Source organism: Zosterops lateralis (genome assembly GCF_965231275.1).
Source record: "Zosterops lateralis genome assembly, chromosome: 18".
In the NCBI taxonomy this organism is placed as follows: domain Eukaryota; kingdom Metazoa; phylum Chordata; class Aves; order Passeriformes; family Zosteropidae; genus Zosterops; species Zosterops lateralis.
In genome coordinates this window covers 933,996-955,278 of record NC_139778.1, presented here as the reverse complement: position 1 = coordinate 955,278, position 21,283 = coordinate 933,996, and the positions used below count along the sequence as shown (strand labels likewise).

Here is a 21,283-nt window from a genome sequence, read left to right as displayed (position 1 = left end):
GCTCTTGGTGGAAGGAAGTGGGAAGAAAGAAAATCATTAGCTAAGGCTGACAGGGAGGACTGGACTCGAGGTCGTCTTATCTGTGGAAGTTCTTCTTCCACCCTTTCTGTTGTTATAAGCACTTCTCTGAGTAATCAGGACTTTTTTCCATGCCTGCAGAGTGGGAAATGGAGTATTTTTGAGCCATCAGCCCTGGAGATGTGTCTCTCTCTGCTTTTGGCCTGGCAGTCTCCTGGGCAGGTGGCTGGACAGTGATGCCAGTGAGATCCAAGGAGTGCCATCACTGCAGGGCATCCAATCCCTGCCGTTTGCCCAGCTCTGAACGTGTTGTTAGGTGATGTATTCCTCATGCTAATTTACTCAATTTATCACTGATTCCAGTAGAGCTTGATGAAGGGTGTCAGCTGGAGATTAGTCCCAGATGCCTGGGTTGACCTTAGCTCTATCAGCTGCTTTCAATACTGTACCATGAAGCACTTGCAAGTTTTCTGGTTCCTCCTCCCATGATTGATAGCCCAATTCTGAAGTGGCTTTCCTCCTCGTTTGTGATCCAAGAGGATAATGCCCTGCAGCTGTCCACAGCATGATGCTCTTGTGGTGAACACTCTGATGCTCTGCTGGCTCCTTCCCAACGCCAGTGTTTATTAAAATGGCACTTGTGTTCTGCAGGCCTGACCTCCCACTGATCAGGGCTCTGCCTTTTGCTCTGCTCTAAATATCTTGAGCAGAGTGAAACAAGTCCCTCGGTGCTCAGGTGAGGCTGAGGTGTTTTTAGGAGAGGTGTGGATGTGCAGAGTGGATGTTGAGACCTGCAGGACCTGTGGCAATCAGCTTTTAGCACTTGGCAGAGGTGTTTGGTCATTTTGAGTCTGCTTTTGGGAAACTTTCCTGGAGTTCTCAGCTCCTGTTGGTGTAAGGGGTGGGCTGGTGTGGAAGATCTCTCCTGCTGGCCTCATGAGCTCCTCTGCTGTGTTTGTCACTGATTTGTCAACATGTGGGGAGGTGCAGGGTGGCATCTCCCCTGGCTCTGCACACCGAGGTCACTCAGAAGGCTCTGTGGACTCCCAGTATTCAAAAAGCTGTGGGAATTCTGAGGCTGATGGCAGCTTCCCCTGACTGAGAGCCAGGACTAGACCAGGAGGCTTTTTTTTACCCTAAATTTACCCATCTGCTGCTGCCTGCTGTTGGGGTTCTGCTGGGGAACTCTCCATGGTTGGGTCACTCTTTCAGATACAGCATGTAGGGTCAGGCTGCTCTGCCTGGGGGAAGAAAGGTGCTCCTTGGGTTTCCAAAGTGCATTTTCATTAAAAAATAAATAAATTAATAAATAAATAAAAAAGAAAAAAGGAAAAGAAACACCAAGCTGCATCTTCCTTTGAAAGGTGAGGGTGTTGGTCACCTCAGGAAACCTCCTGGATGTGGTGGCTGCTGCTCCTTATGTCTGCTTTTCCTCAAGCTGCACTCCTGGTTTGATCTCCAGCTGTGCAGGAGCACTGCTGGTCATTTTCTTCAATCTTCTTTTAATCTCCGTGGAAATCAAGAGCATTTAATCTGCAGTTGTTGATTAATTAATTCTCTGTTGTAGGGGTTTGGGCAGCAGTGAAGTGTTTCACTGGTTTGGAACTGTTTAATTTGAAAAATGTGGGGTGTTCTCTGGGCAGTTAACACTTGGGGAGGTGGCATGGCCCAGCTTTTTTGGGTTTTCTTTCATTTGAGTAGAAATGAAAATAAAATCCTAGAAATGAATAAAAAAAAAAAAATCCTAAAATTAAATTAAATCCTTCTCAGCCTGTTAGCCATCCCAGGAATTTCAGCACTCGTTTCTTTGAAGGTGTTGGCCATGGAGCAGAAATGTAGGAGCAGAAATTGCCGAGGAGATCTTAAAAGTGGCAACAGCTGCATGGAGTCTAACACAGGTTTTAATTTTTTTTTAAATTATTATTATTATTTTTCTTTGTTTTGGTATTTTTGTGGGATTTTTGGTTTTCTTTGCTTTGCAAAATGGACTAGAAACCTCAGCTTAGAGTATTTAGTAGCCAAAATAGTGTTTTATATCTCTTCTGGACTTTTTTTTTTTTGGTGTTTTTGTTTTGGTTGTAGGTATTTTGTTATTTTTGTGGGGGTTTGTTGGTTTATTTTTTTGTGAAATGGACTGGAAACCTCAGCTTGAGGTGTTTTAGCAGCCAAAAGAGTGTTTTATGGGGATTTGCTAAAGCACCTTAGGAAATTGCGGTGTATTGTATTGAAATCGATGTGTATTTGTAATGAAAGCTGTTGGTATCTATGGAAAAGGGTTGCAATGGTGTAAAAACTTGGGAAAAAATGAGAGTTGCTAAAAGAAAGCAAAGGGGTGAGTGCTACCAACAATTTCTGAAGGCAATATTTAAAAAAAAAAAAATCCTGCTTAAGATTTTGGATAAAGGGAAAACAAACACATGTGGAGTCTGAAAACAGCTTCTGTCCTTTCATTTTCTGCTGTAAGTTTGCAGAGCACAAACACATTTGTAGCAGGAAAAGTGTTTTGCTTGGCAGGGATTTGTTATAGCCATGTAAGTGGCCTTCCAGCCTCCCAGGACAGCTCCAGCCTTTCCTAGACATGCAGATTTTATGGGCATTTTATCTATTAGCAGAACTTCCTTGCTTTTTCCCAGAGTCACATCTGTAGGAAAATAATTTGGTGACGTTGTACCTATAACTTCCAAGATTTTGCTGGAAGTTTGGGTAGTCTGGCCCCAAAATCTCTCCATCGTTGGGGCATTTGGATTTTAGATTTGAATAAAAATAAATATTAATTACAAGTGCAAAAGGCCCAGAAGAGTGCCCTGGGTGTGTGGCACTTCAGCCAGTGCTGAAAACTGAAGGCAACCTCTTGTAATTCCTACAAGAAGCTTTTTGTTCTAAAGCTGTTTTTGGTCTCAGGTGAACCTGCACTGCTGTGCCTTAAACAGGATGAATAAAAGGAAGGGTCACTTGTTGGGAGGAGCAAAGGGGAGGAACAAATGGCTTTACACTCAAATACTTCCAGGGAAGGAGACTTTTATCTCCTCACAGATAACTGGGGGAGGAAACTCAGAATGCCATATCGTGTGAATATAGTGATTGCCTGCCTTGTATCACTGCGAGTTCTCAACACATCTGGGCTGAGAGCAGTTCCAGTAACATTCAAAAGTACTATTTTGGTTGGCACACTGGGGCTGTGCTGGATGCCAATTAGTAATGGCTCTTGGAAACAGCCTGCATTAAAACTGTCCCTGAGCCATTCCCCAGAGAAATTATTCAATTAAGTACAGCTAAAATTAATGTCCGTGGGTTTTGTTCGAATCAAACAAAAATAAGCAGCTGGGAGAAGGGAGAACTTCTCAGTGTGCGCTTTTAAAATAACAACTCCTCAGTAATAACTGTGTAAGCTGGAATTGATAGCAGGGTTTGTTTTGCCAGTGTTGCTGGGGATGAGCCCTGAGGGTTTTCACAGCTGATCTCCTTGGATGGCTCTGTGTCACCTCCAGTCACCATGGACCTGCTCTCCAAGGATGAAGTGCCCTGTGCTGCCCAGGGCTGTCACACTTTGACCCAGGTGCAGTCAGATATTCCAGGATGGATCAATGCAGTGTGGAAGGTGCTCTGGGCTGGGAGCAAAGGGCCTGGACGTGTCCCTGGAGCAGGTCAGAGGTTCTCTGTGGCAGGTTTCTCTGGTTCTGGCCCTGAGGGTGGTGAGGGCTTGGTTGGGAAAGGCATGGACTGGTCCTGGGCGTTCTGAGCTGGGTGCTGGGGCTGCTCCTCACTGCCACAGGCAGGCACAGGGCACAGGGCTCTGGAGCAGCTCCTCCTTTCCAGCCTGTGCCTTTGTCAAAGAACTCCAGGAGGCAGGAGCAGTCCTGGCGATGAAGGAGTTGCTGTTCCTCTGGAAGAATTCCCCAGGCAGAAGCTGGCATGGCCTGGAGCTCCTGTTGGGAGGAGCAGGACCTTCAGTCAGGAAAGGATGGAGTGCCTTGGGGTGTGACCTGGGAACAGCTCCTGGCCAGGACACAGGGCAGGGACAGGGAAGGGTGAGACATGTCCCTGTGCCACCTGGAGCCCTCGGAGCTGCAGGGTGAGATCCCCTCTGGCCTCCCTGCAGCTCTGCCACTGCTGTGTTCACTTCTGTAACAGAAATATTTGTGTAGAAATTACAAAAAAGTTGCCTCCAGTTCACATCCTGACACGTTCCCAGCAGGAGCCCAAATAGAACTTCTGAACCCTCCTGTCCCCAGGGATCATCAAGATCCCTCTTAATTAAAAGAGCTGAAGAGTGAGACAGCTGGAACACGGAGGAACAAGTTGGTTTGACCCCTCGGAGAAGTTTGTGTTTTTGGGGTTTTTAATGCTTACAGGAAGTTCTGCCAAAGAAGAGATTAAATGTCCTCAGTTAAATTTGGGACGGTGGAGGGAGGAATCTCAATGTTTGCTTGAAATGCAGAGCAGGGAGTGCTGGTGTCCCAGTGTCCTGTGGAGCAGGGAGCACACGGGGATTGGAGGTGGAGCTGTAGCAGGAGAAGCCCAGGAGTGCATTCCCGTGTTGCCTTTGGCACAGGGAGCTGCACACCTCAGAGGGGCTGCAAAAACCTGCCACGGCTGCAGCCAGGGACAGAAATTTGGATTCCTGGCTTTGTATTTTTAACTTTGTTTTTTTTCTCTATTTTCTCTGCCGTGACATTACAGCTGGCACATGGTGCTGAGGTTCTTCAGGTTTCTGATGTACTTCTATTAGTTGCAATCTTTATTTCATAGCCCTGGCACCTGGAACAATGCTTTGCTTTCTTATTAACTTGTAATTATGGGGTTTGGACATATAGAGGTTGGCATTCCCTATATGATTCATTTCTTTGGTATCCAGCTCTTCTCCTGAGGCACCAGGGACCTGAAGGAGGGAGGGAAAGCCTGCTTGGCTTCTCCACTAAATTCCAGCCTTGCTCTAATTGGTTTTGTGTAGGGATTTTAGTTCTCTGTGTGTTTTCTTAAGGCTGACTGGAGTCTTCCATGACTCAGTGGGGTAGGCCATGGAGGTGCATTACTCATCGATAAATGCTGTTGAGTGATCCATAAATTTCAATGCACGGAAAAATCCAAACAATTCTAAGGAAACGTTTGGTCAGCAGCACCGCTCTGCTAAACTGATCAAACCCCAGGTTTGTTCCTTTCTTCCAGGGCTGGATTTCACGTGGCTGCTTTTGCTTGGCTTTTGGGTTTCTCACTCACAACGGGTGCAGGTCAAAGGTGGAGCTGCCAAAAACCAAATGTGGCTTTTGATGCAGTTTAAAGAAAACAAACCAAAAAAATAAAATAATTTTTTTTTAAAAAAAATCAATTTGTTTAAAGTCATGTATGCAGAGCTCTAAAACCTGTTCCATGTCATGGGAGGAGATGGTCATCCTTCCCAAGGAATTCCATGAGTTAAAGAGAGGGTTTAAATAAAAAAAACCCAAACAACCCCATCATGGTTTCCTGCAAAATGAAACATGAAATTCATCATTCTCTCTAGCTCTGCCCTGTCTGGCTTTCACTGCCATGAGGAACTGCTCATTTCCCCAGGATCAGCTGTTTCATCTCTCATGGAGGAGAAACATCACAGAGGGCCCGTGGCACTGAGAGGGACAAGAGGCACAGGGCCACCTCTGTGTTTTGTTGGCAAAACAGGATTTCGTTTGGTTATTCACTCAAGGCTGGCCAGGGAGGAGTTCCAGCACCAAGGGCACCCTGGAGGAGGTGAAATGCTGGCGGTCCCAGCCTGTGGAGCTGGGATGGATGGGCTGGTTTTGCCATCTGCCAAATGGTTTTCCAGGGGAAAACTGGCCGGCTGTAGAAAGACTTGATGGCTGAGTTGACACAAGATGGGGTTGTTGGGAATGTCAGCAGAGAAGTTGGGAATTTGGGAAGGCAGGAGTGCTGCTGGAGGAGCTGTGTCTGTGCTCTGGGCAAAGCCTTTGGAGGGGCAGCAGAGGAGAAAAGCAGAAGGATCTGTTGGACAGCACAGGCTGCTCTGGCTCAGCTGGGCTTTGTGTTCCCTTCCTTCCTGCAGGGATGAGTTACAGCTCCAGCCTGGGGGGCTCCTGGCCCCTGGGAGGCACTGAGATTATCCATGCTGTGTCTGCAGAGAAGCACAAGCAGCTTTTCCCAGGAGGTGTCAGTGATCTCAGCAACTCAAACAGAACGTTTCTGATTTTCACGGCAGCGGCGAAGTCTCTGAAGGAAAAAGGAAATGAAGGATGAGCGTGTTTTTTTTTCCTGAGAAATTCCAAGGATCCCATACAATTTCTTCTGCTCAGTTTTTTATCATCTGTCTTCCCTTGGTGTCCTTTGCATAAATCTTTATGTTTTTTAGCATTTAGCAGATGTGGTTTCAGGGATGTGTATAAGTCCACCCTTACCACTGCTGCCAGGTTGTTCTTTGCACATTTAATGGAATTATTAAGCAACACCAATTTTTTTTTTTTTTTTAATCAGAATATAGGAGGATGTTTTCCTCACTTTGCTCAGGCTTTTTCCAGTAAACACCTCTCCTCTTCCTAGGAGGCAGAGTTATGTTGGAATGGGAGAGAGCTGCACTTCCAGCCTCTCCCACCTCTTCCTCAGGGATGTTCTTCTGACCTGGACCCATTGCTCAGCCTGCTCTGCCCTGTCCAAACCACACTGCCTAAGATCAAAAACTGCTGCTGTGCAATTTTGAAAAAAAAAAAAAAAAAGAAAAAAAGTCAAGTATTTCAGAATATATCAACCTACATTTTTCCTGTCATGGGCTGGCTTTGCTGCTCCTTCCTTGTTTTTTTTTTCTGTGTGGAATTGATCCCAGTTTCTTGAGGGGCTGCCCCTGCCCTCTCCATGGCTGGTCCCATGGCTGCAGAGAAGACATGCTGTGACTTCTGTCTTGGTTTCAGGTGTGTCTGTGTTGATCCCAGATCCCACCATGATTTTGCTGTCTGACACATACCTGAAGAAATCCTGCCCTTGCTGGGGGCTCCATCCCAGATTTTATAATTTGGATCACCAGGAAAAGCACCTGGGTTTGTAGGGACAGGTGGTGCTTCCCTGCCATGGCCTGGCAGGAGGGAGCTGAGGAGAGCTGGAGGTGCCTCTGCCTTCCTGCAGGGACTGGACACTTCCCATAGGGAATGCTGAGCTGCCTCAGCTCCTGGGCACTTCCAGAAGCTCCTGCCTGGCTGGGGGCTGGCCCTGCAGCACAGGGACATGTGTGCAGGGGTGGGGACAGCTGGGACAGTGCCTTTTGAGCTGGTGGAGCAGCTCCTGGCCAAGCTCACCTCCAGCACTGACCTCCAAACTTCTCCCACTTCAGCTGTACTTAAACTGACTCTGAGTTTAGTGCTGGGGTTGGGCACTGGCTTTTTATCTTCTTCAAGATCCTGCTTTTCCCTGAAAGGAGAGCTTGGCTAAATGTGTGTTCCTGGCTGAGTTGTGGCTTGCAGTGCCGTGTTACAGGGATGTCCTTTGGAAGGTCACCAGCAGCCAGCCTGCCTTCCCCGTCTGCTCCCTCCCGCCGGGGGCACCTGCCTCCTGCCCTCTTTCCAGCTCTCTCTCCATCCTTTTTTAGCCTTTTCCTTGCATAGCCAGCTAAATGGGAGGTGATAGAACATGGAATTGTTCTAGCCAGCTTGAAGGGCAGAGGGGGTCTCAGGTGGGTCAGGAAGGGTGGGAACCTGTGGAGTCTCAGTGCTCTGAGGGCCTCCTCAGCCGTGGATTACCTGGTGCCCACCTTGGAAATCCAGTGCTAATTTCCAGCTCTGCTTTACCCAACACTGATTTCCTTTGCTATGGAGTGGGGAGAAATAGTTCATTTTCAGGGAGGTTGAGCACTACCCTGTGCTTGGGTGTCACCACAACAGGTGGGGACAGAGGATGGATGGATGGATGGAGGGAGGGAGGGATGGATGGAGGGATGGACGGATGGATGGATGGATGGATGGATGGATGGATGGATGGATGGATGGATGAATGGATGGATGTTTCTCTGCTGGGGGTTTTTTGGTTCCAGGGGCACTCTGGCCTGGGGAACCTGCTGGGCTACACTTCTGGATCAACTGGAAGTGGAGTCAGAACCTCCTTGTGCTTCCCCCCCATTCCAGATGCTCAGACCTCCAGGTCCTGCCATGAGCACTCCAGAATTCTCCAGGTCCCAAGTGAGGCATCCAATGGCTGGGTGTATGTTGAGCTTTGAGGTGTGTGTTGGGTGAAGTGCCCTGCTCCCCTGAAACCTGACTGAGTCACAAAACATGTTTATATATATATATATATATATATATATATATATGGAGAAATGCTTCTTCCAGTATGTCCAGGGCAGTCCTTTGGTTCAGAAATGAATCCTGGCAGGGGGATGGGAAAGGAGAGGCTCTGCGCAGAATCCCAGTTTGCAGTGCCTTGGGCTTTGAAATGATGACAGAAAATTTTCCTGCTCACATTTGTTCTCATTTAGCTACAGCTTGTTCACCAGGATGTTTTTCAAGGAGGGTCTGGTCAGTGTTGGCAGAGGAAAGTCTCCAATTTCCCAAGCATGCTTATCACTTTGTCCTTGACAACGATGGGAACTTGCAGCACTTTTTTTATTCGTGGAGAGGCAAACATGAGCAGTCCTGCCCTTGCAGGCAGCATTGTCCTGCTCTTCCTGTGTGCTGAATCACGTAGGACAGATAAAGTTTCCCCAAAATATTGTTGGCTTTGCAGATGTCAGACCTGGGAAAGTTGGGTGGAAGGGGGAGGAGACTGAATATCTGAACTGCAAACTGAGTTCAAACCTTGGAGCTCAAACAAAATGCCTCCCATCCTTTGGGAAAACACGTTTTGGTGTAGCATGGACAATATTGAGTGCAATAATATTGGTGAACAATAATTTTAAGTATTGCAAGCAACTTTAGAAATCTGAAGAGTTTGTGTCTGGAGTAGAGCAGTGTTGGTGGGGTGGATGGGTCAGATCCAGAGGATAAAATACAGGGAAGTGGTTGATGTTTTTGCCTCTGCTCTCCCTTTGTGGGCATTCTGGGCTGGTTTGGGCTGCAGGACATGAATCAGGAGCTCGTGTTTTAGGAAAGCTGTATATTTTCAAAGTACAAGGGTTTTTTAGAGGCTGATATCATTTTACATAGGGGTTCACTGGAGATGACAGAGTGTTTGTGGAGCAGATGGAAACATGCACTGCAAGGACGATGCTTGAATGTCTCAGCTCTCTGGGAGAGCAAAACCTCCGTGCTCCATGTGCTTTGGACATTTCCTTTGTGCCTGCAGAACTTTGATAATTTTATGTGGGTTTTGTTATCTCTGTGTGCAATCAGATTGGTTTTTATCTGCTTTTGGTACAGCGCTTGTTCCTTGATAAGACTGAGAACATAAACACCCTCCATAATGAACATCTGGGAGATGAGGGAACAGCTGGAGCTGTGTCAGGAGAGGTTGAGGTTGGATTTTAGGGCAAGGTTCCTCCCCCAGAGGGTGCTGGGCACAGCCCCAGAGCTCCAGGAGAGCTTGGACAGGGGTGCCCAGGGTGGGATTGCTGGGGGGTCTGTACAGAGACAGGAGCTGCACTGGGGGATCCTGGTAACTCCCTCCCAGCTCAGGAGTTTCTGTGATCTGCTCTGGGAAGCTGAATGGTGGAGAAAACCATTCCCTTGCAGTTGCTGGTGTCACAGGGATGGCAGCAGAGGAGCTGCAAGAGCTGATGTGACACACTGGCACTGCTGTTGTAGGGACAGGGGCTCCTGGTGTCACAGGGGAGTTTGGGAAGTACAGGGAATGCCCTCTTCTTTGTCATCCCCTTTTTCCTTCTAGAGACATTTGAGAAATCTTTTGTTTGAAGGAATACAGTCAAAACAATAAGGGCTTAATGATGAGGGTCCTGTCCTGTTGGTGGGAGTTGTGTTCTTTAGATGTTCTTTAACCCTCTGCCCTCATCCATACAGGGAGATGATCCATACATTTGGGCAGGACATCACTTTGCCTTGCTGACTGGATGCTGTGTGCTCTTGCTTGATGGCCATTGAACCCAGGGTTTCCTCAGGGCAGAGCTGCAGTGCCAGGACCTGCTGGGGTCCAGAGGAGCCAAGGGCACAGCCACTGTCCCCAGGCCTGGCTCAAAGGCAGGCAGGACTCACAGAGACAGGGATCAGTAGTGGGGAGGGTGCTGGAAGTGGAACCAGAGCAAGAGGCTGTGCAGCAGCACTCAGGGTTTGGCTGCTGTCCTCTCCTGATTTCTCATGCACAAAGGAAGCCTTTCCTACCTGCAGGGCTGAGGGCAGCCAGACATGGTGTGTTCACACCCCAGGAGCACTGGCTGTGTGTTCCAGGGAAATCAGAGCATAACAGGCACTGAGAGGGAAATTTAGTGTCTGAATGTGGCTTTTAATTTTCTGCCATGCCATCAACCGCTCTCAGTGTAAGCCTTGTACCAGCTCTGCTTTCCATGACAAAATTAAAGCCATCAGTTACAGGAGGTTGAGGGTGGCTTGGCTTCAAGTTTTCCTTTCTCCTCTCTTAAAACTCGATGCAGGGTAAACTTTGCCCACTTTCCTTTTCCCAGAGGACCTTCTGGGCTGCAGGGACAGCTGCCAGACTCACAGCTCCAGGAGGGAACCAAGGCAGGACTTTGTGACCTCAGTGGTTGCGTGGTCAGGACTGCACTGAGTGCTCTCAGAAGTGCTTTATGAAGATGGTGGCTGTGGTTTAGTGATCATGTCATGACCAAGTGTTGAGATACTGTTCCAGGGGCTGAAATTCCAGATTTCCTGTAGCACAGGCACTAATTCCCTCACTTTGGCTCAGTGAGGGAATTCAGCCTGGTGGCTCCCATCATCCTGTTCTCCCTGACCTCCTAGACTGATGCTGTATTTTTTCCTCCACTTCAGGCTGTGCTTTCTCCTCCCCTCTTGCAGTGAATCTGGAGCCTCCAGTGCAGTGTCTCCCAGGATTTGGACCTTTCAGTGATGTGAGCACTGCAGGATGCAGCTGGTTCCCACTCTGGAGCTTTCAGCAGGAGGGTGGGTGGTTGAGCAGGGGTGCTGTGGTGGGCTCAGGTTTGATGCTGCTGTTCTCTCTCCCCAGAGATCATCGACGACCTCACCAACCTGGTGGAGAACACGGACGACCGGCTGCGCACCCAGACACGGCACGTGAAGCTGGTGGACAAGAAATCCACGTCCTGCGGTAGGAAACGGCCTCAGCACAAACCAGCCCATCCCAGGGCACTTCTAGACTGATGGTGTGCAGTTATTAACTGCTGCTAATTGCTGTGCTCCCCTCCACCCCGAGGACAGCTTCTTTCAAAGGCACAAACCCCAGCACTCCAAACGTCTCCTGCAGGTTTGGCTGGCTGTGCTGAAGTGCTGGTGCACTTAATTTCCTTGAGCCCATTTGACTCCAGCGTTGCACAATATCCTGATTGTATGAAATGGTTTGAAATTAGAGCTGTGCATGTTAATTAGCTTTACACAAACTTGCTACCAGCTCTGACAAAGCTGGCACAGCGGGGAGTGAGGCTGCAGGGCTGTTCCTGGGGGTGTCCTGCAGGAAGGAGCTCTTAACCCAGCAGCACTGGAAATCCTGCCTGGTGACTCCTGAAATGATGTGCAAGCTGCTAAAGCTGAGCTGGCCTCTCTTTCCAGGAGAGTTGATAATCACAGGCAGGTTCAGATGGAGAGCACTGAGCAGGAGGGGATGCTGTGGATGGTGGCAGAGAATGTCTTTATTTGGGGACAGTGGCTGACTGAGGGCTGCAGTCCCTGGGGAGGTGGTGGCACTTCAGCTCTGGGAGCAGCACGTCTGCTTTTCTGCTGTCCGTGGTTTTTATTGTGCTAAGAGACTCACAGTGCTCTGCAGAAATTTGACTTACAGTCAGTCAGAAGTTGTTGAAATTTGGTTTATGTAGTTCAGTAAAGAGAAAGCCAAGGGCTGATGTGGTCACAACCTGTTTGTGGCTGGTGGGAGATTTCATTCTGTGCCGTGAAGCTCCCCAGCTTAGACTGAAAATGAAGCATCTTTCCAGCACTGACAATTCCAGGGATTTATTTGGTTCTCCATCAGTGAGAACGTTTTGAAAGCTTGGTTGATGTAGGTTGATGAAAACCTGTGGCTTCTTCTGGAGGTTAAAGTTGACTTGTCAGAGTCATTTGTCTCCGAGTTCTCTCGTACCAACTGCAGATGGAATTAAAGGCGTGACTGCAGAGTTCATGACTGACTCTTTTATTTTAAATCTTGAATGTTGATGCAAGATGGATTTAATTTAAAACTGAGTGCACTTGAATGATGCTGAGTACCCCTGTGTGCCTTTGGAGTCTCCCCTTAATTCCTGTGGCTTTGTTTTCCTCACGAGTCCGGGGCAGCTCAGCTGGATATGGGGGGTGGGCAGGGAGTCAGTCCCGTGGCATCCAGGATGGATTTCTCCCCAGTTTTGGGTTCCTCATGCAAGTGCAGCCCCAGACACGTTGCTGTTGATGAGGCTGTCTCTTTAACTCGGGAAGTCTATCCTGGCTGCCTGGGGAATTTCAGAGGAGGAGGAGGAGGATGATGGGCTGGGAGGATCCTGGCCTGGATTCCTTGGGGGTGACCTCTCTCACCCTTTGCACATTGAAAAACATTTTGCTTTGGTGAGAAGTGCTGCCTCTGGTGCCTGTTCCCTCTGCTCCCATAGGCCTTCCTGTGTTTGCATAACAATTTGGGCATAAGTAAACACCAAATTGCCTCAGATGGCTGCTTCCTCCTGCCCAGGGTGAGCTTTGGAACAGTAATGCTGAGGACACTAACAGCATTCCTCCCATCCCTTTTCCACCCTTATCCCTGGCACTGGAGTGGGCTGGTGTACTGGGATGAGAAATACCCTCCCTGTATGTGTGATCATCCCTGGAATGAGGCCAAGCAGCAGGAAGGCTGGCACCTGGCAGGGGGCTCTGTCAGAGAGCCTTTTTTATCATTGAAATCGATAAAGTCTTCAGAAACTCTTTGGCTTTGGTGCCTTACTTTGGATTTAAAGCAGCAGGGTGAAGTGCTCAGCCTTCCCCCTTGCTCAGCCCATCATTACTCAGGCCCAGTCTCCACTCTGTTCCAGCATGTGGCTGCTAATGTGTTTTTCCCTCCTGTTTGAAATCATGATGTCTTTTTATTTTCCTGATGAGTGCCTGTTCTGGAGCCACAGGCTGTGGATACAAGCGGAGCACACTGGCTGGAATAATGGAATAATCCCTGTTTTACAAGCAGGAATGTAATGCATTGATGGGTGTGTCTTTGTTAGCAGCCAGTATAATCATAAAATCAAAGAATTGCTGGTGAAACCCAACTTTAATCAATATTTCAACATCTCTCTCTCATGCAAACCTCGTTTCCAGCTGTGGGGGCTGTTCCCAGTGCCCTTGGCATTACCTGCCTGGCCCAGGAGCTGCCTCTGCCCATCCTGGGCCTGGCACAACCCCTCAGCTTGTCCTGGGTGGGTTGTTTCATTCACAGCTGATTTTCAGGGCTGTTTTTCTGGCTGTCCCCAGAGCTGTTGACAGCGCCAGCCCCGGCTGTGCCCAGGGAAAGCTGTCCTGCCTCCCTCGGTGCCCTGGGGCAGCCCCACACTGGTGGCACTGGGATTGCAGCAGCAGATTAACCACGGGATAGAGTCCAGCCTGCTGCATTTATGAAATGATTGTTGAAAATCATCAGTCATCCGCAGGCAAATGTTTGCACGCTGCCTGGCATTGTTCTGTCCCTTCCCAGTGAGTGCTGGGCATTAGGAGGGCTGGTGGGACGTATAAGTTTTTTAGGTTTCAGAAATTTGCATTGAACTTTCACCAGGGTGTTCACACAGATCATCAGTCAAGTGTCAGGCTGCCTGTAGCAGCTTTGCTCCAGGAATGGCTGCATGCACAATCCTGACTTTTCAGCCTCACCACTGGTTGGTTTGTCCTCTCTCTTCCAGTCTGGGCACCTTTAGGGTTTTCTGCACTCACTGACCATTTCTCAATAACTTTTCTATTAGAAACTTTAACCCTTAGAATGTCCTCTGAAGAGCTGCATTTAAAATATTGCAGGTAAATTGAAGTGTGATTAATGTAGAGATGCTGGGGGATGTCATGAGACAGAGCCACCCTCTCCCTGTCCCCACAAGAACCATTCCTTCAGTCCCTCCTCTGGGAAATGTCTGTGAAAACCCAGTTACTCTCTGGTGTCCTCCTGTAGCCAGGGAAAAAATTTGCTTTTGTTTCCTGGGGAGGCATCCCAGAAAATCATGACTTTGTCATAGCAAAAAAAACAAGAAAAAAAAAAAAAAAAAAAAAGAGCTTTTATTTCTGATCCATGAGTGTGTCCATCCCCTTGCAGGCAGCCTGAGGGCAGCAGACCATGTTCTCCCTGTGTGCATCCCTCTGCAGTGTCAGATGAGTGAGGAGAGTGAGGAGCAAGCACAGCAGGGGCAGGAGCTGTTTTCCCCTGTTTTCCCCAGGTTTTCCCCTGGCCCTGCTTTCCTCCTGTTCCACAAGATGGCAATGCAATCTAATCACCTCCCTGAGCCCCAGGTAGAGGCTCTCAGCTCCCCTTTGCCTTCCTGCTCAGGGAATGCCAAAAGCCGGGTGTAAACTACATCAAATTAATCTGTACCAGGTGGGGTTTTCTTTTTAATCTCAGCAAAACACCTGAATTAAAAACAGAGCTTTGGCTAAACCCATTAATTGGAGTTTTTGGAAGGTTTGGTTTGTTTTAAAACAGGGTAGCTTGGATTATATAAGGTTTCCTCTAGAAAATAATGATTCATGCAGGCTGGGGCCTTTTCCTGCCAGGTTCTGTGATCTCTCTGTTCTAAGTTTTGCTTCTTTTTGCCATGGCTTTAATTTGTTTTATAAATGACGATGGCAGTCGCTCAGGTTTGTTCCTCTGACGTATCCTGTGTGTTTAGATGAGCAAGTCCCCATCCATTTGTTTTTTTTTTTTTCTCCGTGGAGAGGAGGAGCTGGTTCAGTTGCCATGAATTCAGCCTTTCCTGCAATCTGACTCTTGGAGAGGTTACACCGATATTCCTCAGTGCTGCCCTGACAGCTACACTGCTCTGAGTCACCTGCCCAGCCTTTGATGCGCTGAGATTTCTTGGCCTGGCAACTTTTGTATTTTTCTGCAATGAGGCCCATGCTGGTGGCAGTGTCCCCCAGCCTGGTGCTCACTGTGCAGTGCCCTTGTATCCTCCAGCTGGCTCATGGCCTTGCTCTGCCTCCTCTTCCTCCTTTTCTTCCTCCTTTTCTTCCTCCTTTTCTTCCTCTTTTTCTTCCTCCTTTTCTTCCTCCTCTTCCTCCTCTTCCTCCTCTTCCTCCTCTTCCTCCTCTTCCTCCTCTTCCTCCTCTTCCTCCTCTTCCTCCTTCTCCTCCTTCTCCTCCTTCTCCTCCTTCTCCTCCTTCTCCTCCTTCTCCTCCTTCTCCTCCTTTCCCTCCTTTTCCTCCTTTCCCTCCTTTCCCTCCTTCTCCTCCTTTTCCTCCTTTTCCTTCTCACTCTCACTATATTCACTTCTCTGAGGTGTTGAACTGGATTCAGCTGATGGAAAGAGGATGGCCCTAAGCAGTCATAAACAGCTTTTTTTTGTTTGTTTGTTTTTTTTTTTTTTTTTTTTTTTTTTTTTTAATAAAGGTGGTTTTCTGACTCTCCTTCCAGGTGGGAATCACAGCATGTCCTGGTGCTGTCAGCTCTGTGTGTGTTGAGCAGGAAAAGATGAGACCTTCTGGGTCAGAGGATCCCTTCAAGATAAATTTCTGAGAACAAGCTTGTTTTTTCCCCCCCATTACTCCCATTGGAAGGCTGAAATGGTCATAAACTTATTTCCAGCCTGGACTTGTCAGGGATACTTCATGATGCTCACGTGCAGCCCTTGTTCTGCTGTCCTGAATAGTTCTTTCCTCTTTTTTTTATTTTTCCTCTCAAATGTGTGTGTCCAAGAGATCACTCAGTGTGCCCTCCCAGCTTCTGTTCTGCAGGGCTGAACAATTGTCTTTACATTTGAATCTCCTAAATTAATCTGTTTCCTGCCAAGTCTTTTTTTTTTTTTTTTTTTTTTTTTTAATACTTCTTCCTACTTAAACCTTTTGGATGTTTAAGCACAGGAACCGAGTGCAGCATCCCTGGAGCCTTCTCACAATTCTGGGTTTCTGTAAACCCTCTAAGCTGGTTTGTCCAGCAGCTCCAGCACTTCTCTGGCTGTTGGAAATACTGCAAGTGTAGCATGTTGGTACCTCAGTCATTTTGGTTTTGAGCTGTTTGCTTGGGCTTTTCTCACTCTTGAACATTTTCCACTCAAGTTCATTTTCTTCCCAACTCACAGCAAAAACTATTGTTTATCCTCAGAGCGTTGCTCTCTCTCCCATCCCATGGAATTTCAACCTTCCTCCATTCATCTTCACAGTTCCCCATTTTTTTCCCCCATCCAGTCCCAGCTTTCCTGTGTGCTGGTGCTGCTTTCCAACTTTGTGTCAGCAGCAGATTTCATTAGCACACTTCCTTCTTGTGCCAAGGTCATTAATAAAAGTATTTAATATGATCAGCCTGCTGACCATTCCTGGAGGAGCTCTGCCCGTGACCTCCATCCATCCTGATCCTTCTTTCAACGCCACTTCCCCTTTCACCAGTTTCCTGCCCTTGCAGTTGTGCTAATCCCCAGTTTTTCATTTCAGGATTTCCCATGTGGGGCTGGATCACTGTGTGGGTAGGATCTGTCTCACTTCCTCTGTCTAGGAAATTCATTATCTGACCAGCTAACCTGGTTAGCTCTGTGTCATCTCATTTCCCCTCACTGCACTCCCAGTGTTTTCTACCCTCTTTGCTTTTTGGTTTTATGTTCTAATTCGTCTTGGTTTGCTCTGGAGCCTCCATCCTGCCCAGGCTGCTCAGACAAGCCTGGGGGTGCTCACAGCTGGTTCTTCCTTACATTTTGTGGGTGGCAGTTGTGTGGATGCTGCAGTTCCCCTCTGCTTCTGGAGACATCCCTATTTTTGGGCTCATGTCCTGGTTGAGGCTCAGTTTGAAGGGAAAGGTCTGTTTGCATCAGTCCTGCCTTCATTAAGCAGCTCATTTCATTTAATGAGAGTCCATCCTGTGGCACTGAGACCTTCCAGAACCATCACAGCCTTTTCCACGCTCCCATCAAGCCCTGGATCGATGGATTCGAGTAGTGATCATTTAAAATCATGGAATCACAGAGTCACCAAGGCTGGAAAGGGCCTCTGAGATCATCCAGTCCAGTTCTCACCCCAGCAGCACCACTAACCCATGTCCTCAAGTGCCACATCCACACATCTTCTGAACACTTCCAGGGATGAGGATTCCAAACCTCCCTGGGCAGTTCCAAGGCCTGAGCACCCTTTCCAGGAGGAAATTCCTGCTGATGTCCACCCTGAGCCTCCCCTGGCCCAGGCTGAGGCCGTTCCCTCTCCTCCTGTCCCTGTTCCCTGGGATAAGATCCCAAATCCCCCCCCTGGCTGTTTCCTCCTTGTGCAGAGCCACAAGGTCCCCCCTGAGCCTCCTTTTCTCCAGGCTCAGCCCCTTCCCAGCTCCCTCAGGAATTCTCCATTCCCTTCCCTGGGCACACTCCAGCCCCTCACTGTCCTTCTTGTCATCAGGGGCACAAAACTGACCCCAGCACTGCAGGTGTCCCAGCAGTGCCACACAGGGATGGCCACAGGGACAGCCCAGGTGCCACTGACCTCTTGCCCACCTGGGCACCCCTGGGCTCATTTTTAGCCACAGCATTCCTGAGGCTTTCCCACCATGAGCTCTGCAGCCACAACCCCTTCCCATGTGCCTTGTCCATCTGTGGTGACTCAAGAGCACCTCCCTAAATATCCATCCCTGTGTGGTGGTGGCAGACAGGGACAGGAGTGGAATGGTGCATCCAGGCTGCCCAGCAGGTGTGTTGCAAACCCAGGGTGAAGGGCAGCCACAAAGGTGTAAAACCAGGTGGGGAGAAGTCCCTTTCCTGGGGCTGCTTCCCAAGGCTTGGGGACTGCAGGATAACTCTGTGTTAGCTCAGCCCTGATCTTAAGGACACCCCCAGAGTGGCGTTTCTGGGACTGGGCTGTGAGATGTAAATCAGGCAGAGGTTGAAATGCCAGCCCTCCCCATCAGGAGACAGGGTGAGGGGAGAGGGGGAGCAAAAGGCAATAGAGATCCTCTTAATTACATTTGCATATGCAGCTGTTCAAACATACTGAACTTCAGCAATGCCTGTTCATACCCATCAGGAGATTTAGAGCAGCTGTTGTCAACCCACGTAGAGAGATCCTACAAATCTGGTGGTAAAATAAACCCCTGGGCACCCTGCTCACCCAAGCTGTCCATCACTGCAAAAGGCCAAGCAATTAATTGTATTTAAATATTGAAAAAAAAATGGAATTGTGTGAAACATCTAAGGGCGACTGCTTACAGCTTGGTTTCCAAGGATACATGTTGCAGAATTAAATCATTAATTTATATTTCTGAAAACAGTGATGAAATGTGTTAATTTGTACATTACCAAAGAGGCTCAAACTTGCCTCCTTCTGCCTTTTCTTCCCTAATATGCTCAATGACAAAATAATTGCTCTCCCTGATCTGGAGCTGAAACACAACGGTGTTCAGGCTCAGGGATTTTCGTGCCACGTTCAAACCTCAATTAGGAGGGAAATCATCTGGGTTAAACGTTTGTAGTAATTCCTGCAGACTGAAATTCTGCTTTAATCTTGGCCTCCCAAATGCTGAGCTTTTTGCAGCCTCTCTTGGTCGTGCTGCCCTGAATCCAGGGCAGAGGCAGAGCTGTGCTGAGCACACAGAGCGAGGGTCCAGCATCTGGAATTGTGCTTCCCCAGCCCCGGGCACTGCAGGGACACAACAATGCACGGAGGATGTGGTCAGTGGAGAAATTAGTCTGCTAGGGACAAGTGGTTATGTTGTCTCTTCAGGGCTTTGTGAGATGCATGGAGGATGCTGATCCCACCAGAATGCAGGGATATAAATCAACACACAGGGGCTGGCAGCTCAGATATTTCTTGTTTTGCAAAAGTGCAGTAGGATTCTTGCCGTCGTGCCAGTGCAGTGGGCTGGAGGAAAAGCATCCTCAGGCACATGGGAAGAGCAGTAAGGAAGCCCTGCCCTTGTGGGGGATTTGTCAGGTCTGGGGGCAGAGGGGCATTTCTGGTGTTGCTTTAGAAAATGTATTGACTTAAGGTGAAAAATCCAGATTTTTGCGCAGCATTCATCTGGTGGCATTCAAACACAGGAGTCCTGCTTCCAGCAGAGTGTTAACAAAGCCACGTTCATCCCACATCTGGGATTGCTGGCCGTGTTTTGGGAAAGGAGAAGGGATCTGTGTCCAGCCAGGCCCACGGGCAGGGCAGTGTCACTGCTCCAGGGCTGTGCTCAGGGAGCTCTGTGGGATGGGGGGCTCAGGTGGGGATTGGGGGGTCCCTGTGACCCTCAGGAGGTTCAGCAATGCCAAGTGCAGGCTCCTGCACAGCCTGGCTGGGGATGAATGGGGAGCAGCCCTGAGGAGAAGGGCTTGGGCTGTTGGTGATGAGAAGCTCAATATTCCCTGGCCGTGTTCTCTGGCTCCCAAATCCCCCTGTCCAGGGCTGAGCCCGGCGTGGGCAGCAGGGGAGGGAAGGGGGGATTCCCTCTGCCCCCTCAGATGAGACCCCACCTGCAGAGCTGCCCCAGCTCTGGGGAACAACAGCAGAGGGACACGGAGCTGCTGGGGAGAGCCCAGAAATGGTCAGAGAATGGGCTGGGAGAGCTGGGGGGGGCTCACCTGGAGAGGAGAAGCTCCAGAGAGAGCTCAGAGCCCCTGCCAGGCCCTAAAGGGCTCCAGGAGAGCTGCAGAGGGCCTGGGGCAGGGGTCTGTATTTAAATACAGGTAATTTTTGCAGCTTACACCTGCAGTGTCCCTGTCACCTGGGCTCCAGGTGGGCTCAGGGTCACACAGAGGTGCTGGATGTCACACAGGGCTCATGCTGAACCTGTTGTCCCAGCCCTGGAGCTGCTCTTTGCTGTGGCTTCCAGAGCTGCCTGGGGACAGCAGAGCAGTGACACTGGAATGTCACAGCTGTTTGCAGAGCCAGGAATGCTCTCCTGCAGCAGCAGGGTGGGATTGAATGCTGGAAAATTCACCCCATGCTTCAGAAAGGGAAAGGGTTTGTTTCTGCTGCAGGACGAGCAGCTCGTGCCGGTGGCTCTGGTGTGACATTCTGGAGGGTTCTGGGCTCTGTGGGTGTGAGTTTGGGGCTCGTGGGGCACTGGCTGCATTGAGGATGTGTTGTACCACGTCCCCAGATGGATTGTGACACACAGCAGCTCCTGTGTAATACTTATCTCCTAAATGTGCAAAAAAAACCTGCACCAGAACATTGCTCTTTTGGCAAGGAAGGCAGTACCACTAGCTCTGTTTCAGTGGAAACTTCATTTTCTGAGCCACGCTTGCTGAATCCATCTGGTTATTACATTTATCTCTGAGATGCATTGGGAAAACTTGGAAAACTTGGCTCTAATTTGCAGTAGCCTTTTGAGGGAGGTGCTGCAGGCTCCCACCTCACCCTTGGGTCATTGTGTGCCTGATAATTAATTATGTTTGTCACTGGGGCTGGGGGAAGCAGAGAATGGTGCAGAGTATCCCCAGCCTCTCCTTCCCACCCTTCCTCCATAAACATCTTCCTCTGGATGCTTTCTTTTGTCAGAAGCCTGAAAGAATACATTTATTTTAAACTTCTATCTGCTTCCACGGAGGGACAGTTTTATAGGATACAGACAGTGCCTGCTAGGATTTTTATGGCCTATAGTTTTCTCAGCAAATGGTTTTTGAGCTGGAATGACCTTCTCTTGTTCATTAACTGTCTGTTGAAAAATCTGCGTGTGGTGGTAGTTAGAGAGCCTTGATTGGGGTTATTTTAGGTGGTGCAGGGAGGTCTGGGCCTTCCCTTCCCTCCTCATTATCAAGCAGCAGAGGCTGCTTAGGGCTTGGTTTATTTACCTAATAAACTGCCTCTTTATCGTCTAGGAAATGCTCACATTTTTCAGCCAAGAAATCCTAGTAACAGGCAAACAGAGGTCTAGCAGTCAGGTCTGGGGAAACAACAAAATGAAGGTCAGCTAATATTGCTGTTATTCTCTTTCCTGGTGGCCATGACAGCAGGGGTGGTTTATTTGAAGATCCCAGACTCGGAGTCATTGCTCGCATTGTTGGTCCCCCGAGCATGGGAGGCTGTGCCAACACTTGGGATATTAATGTATTCCACAGATCAGTGAATGAGGAATTCCTCCGCACTCCTTTCTT

The 21,283-nt window shown here is 48.8% G+C and overlaps 1 protein-coding gene across 2 annotated transcripts in view; it reads left to right on the top strand.

Moving 5' to 3' along the window:
* Positions 1 to 21,283, top strand: part of STX8 (syntaxin 8) — an 86,792-nt gene that overhangs the window by 44,144 nt on the left and 21,365 nt on the right. Inside the window, exon 7 of one of the 2 annotated variants that reach the window (XM_083874821.1) lies at positions 11,080 to 11,181. In XM_083874821.1, coding sequence (XP_083730947.1) covers positions 11,080 to 11,181 — 102 coding nt within the window. Of the gene's footprint in view, positions 1 to 3,438; positions 3,684 to 11,079; positions 11,182 to 21,283 lie in introns of those variants that run through there. The other variant, XM_083874822.1, reaches the window with a different exon arrangement.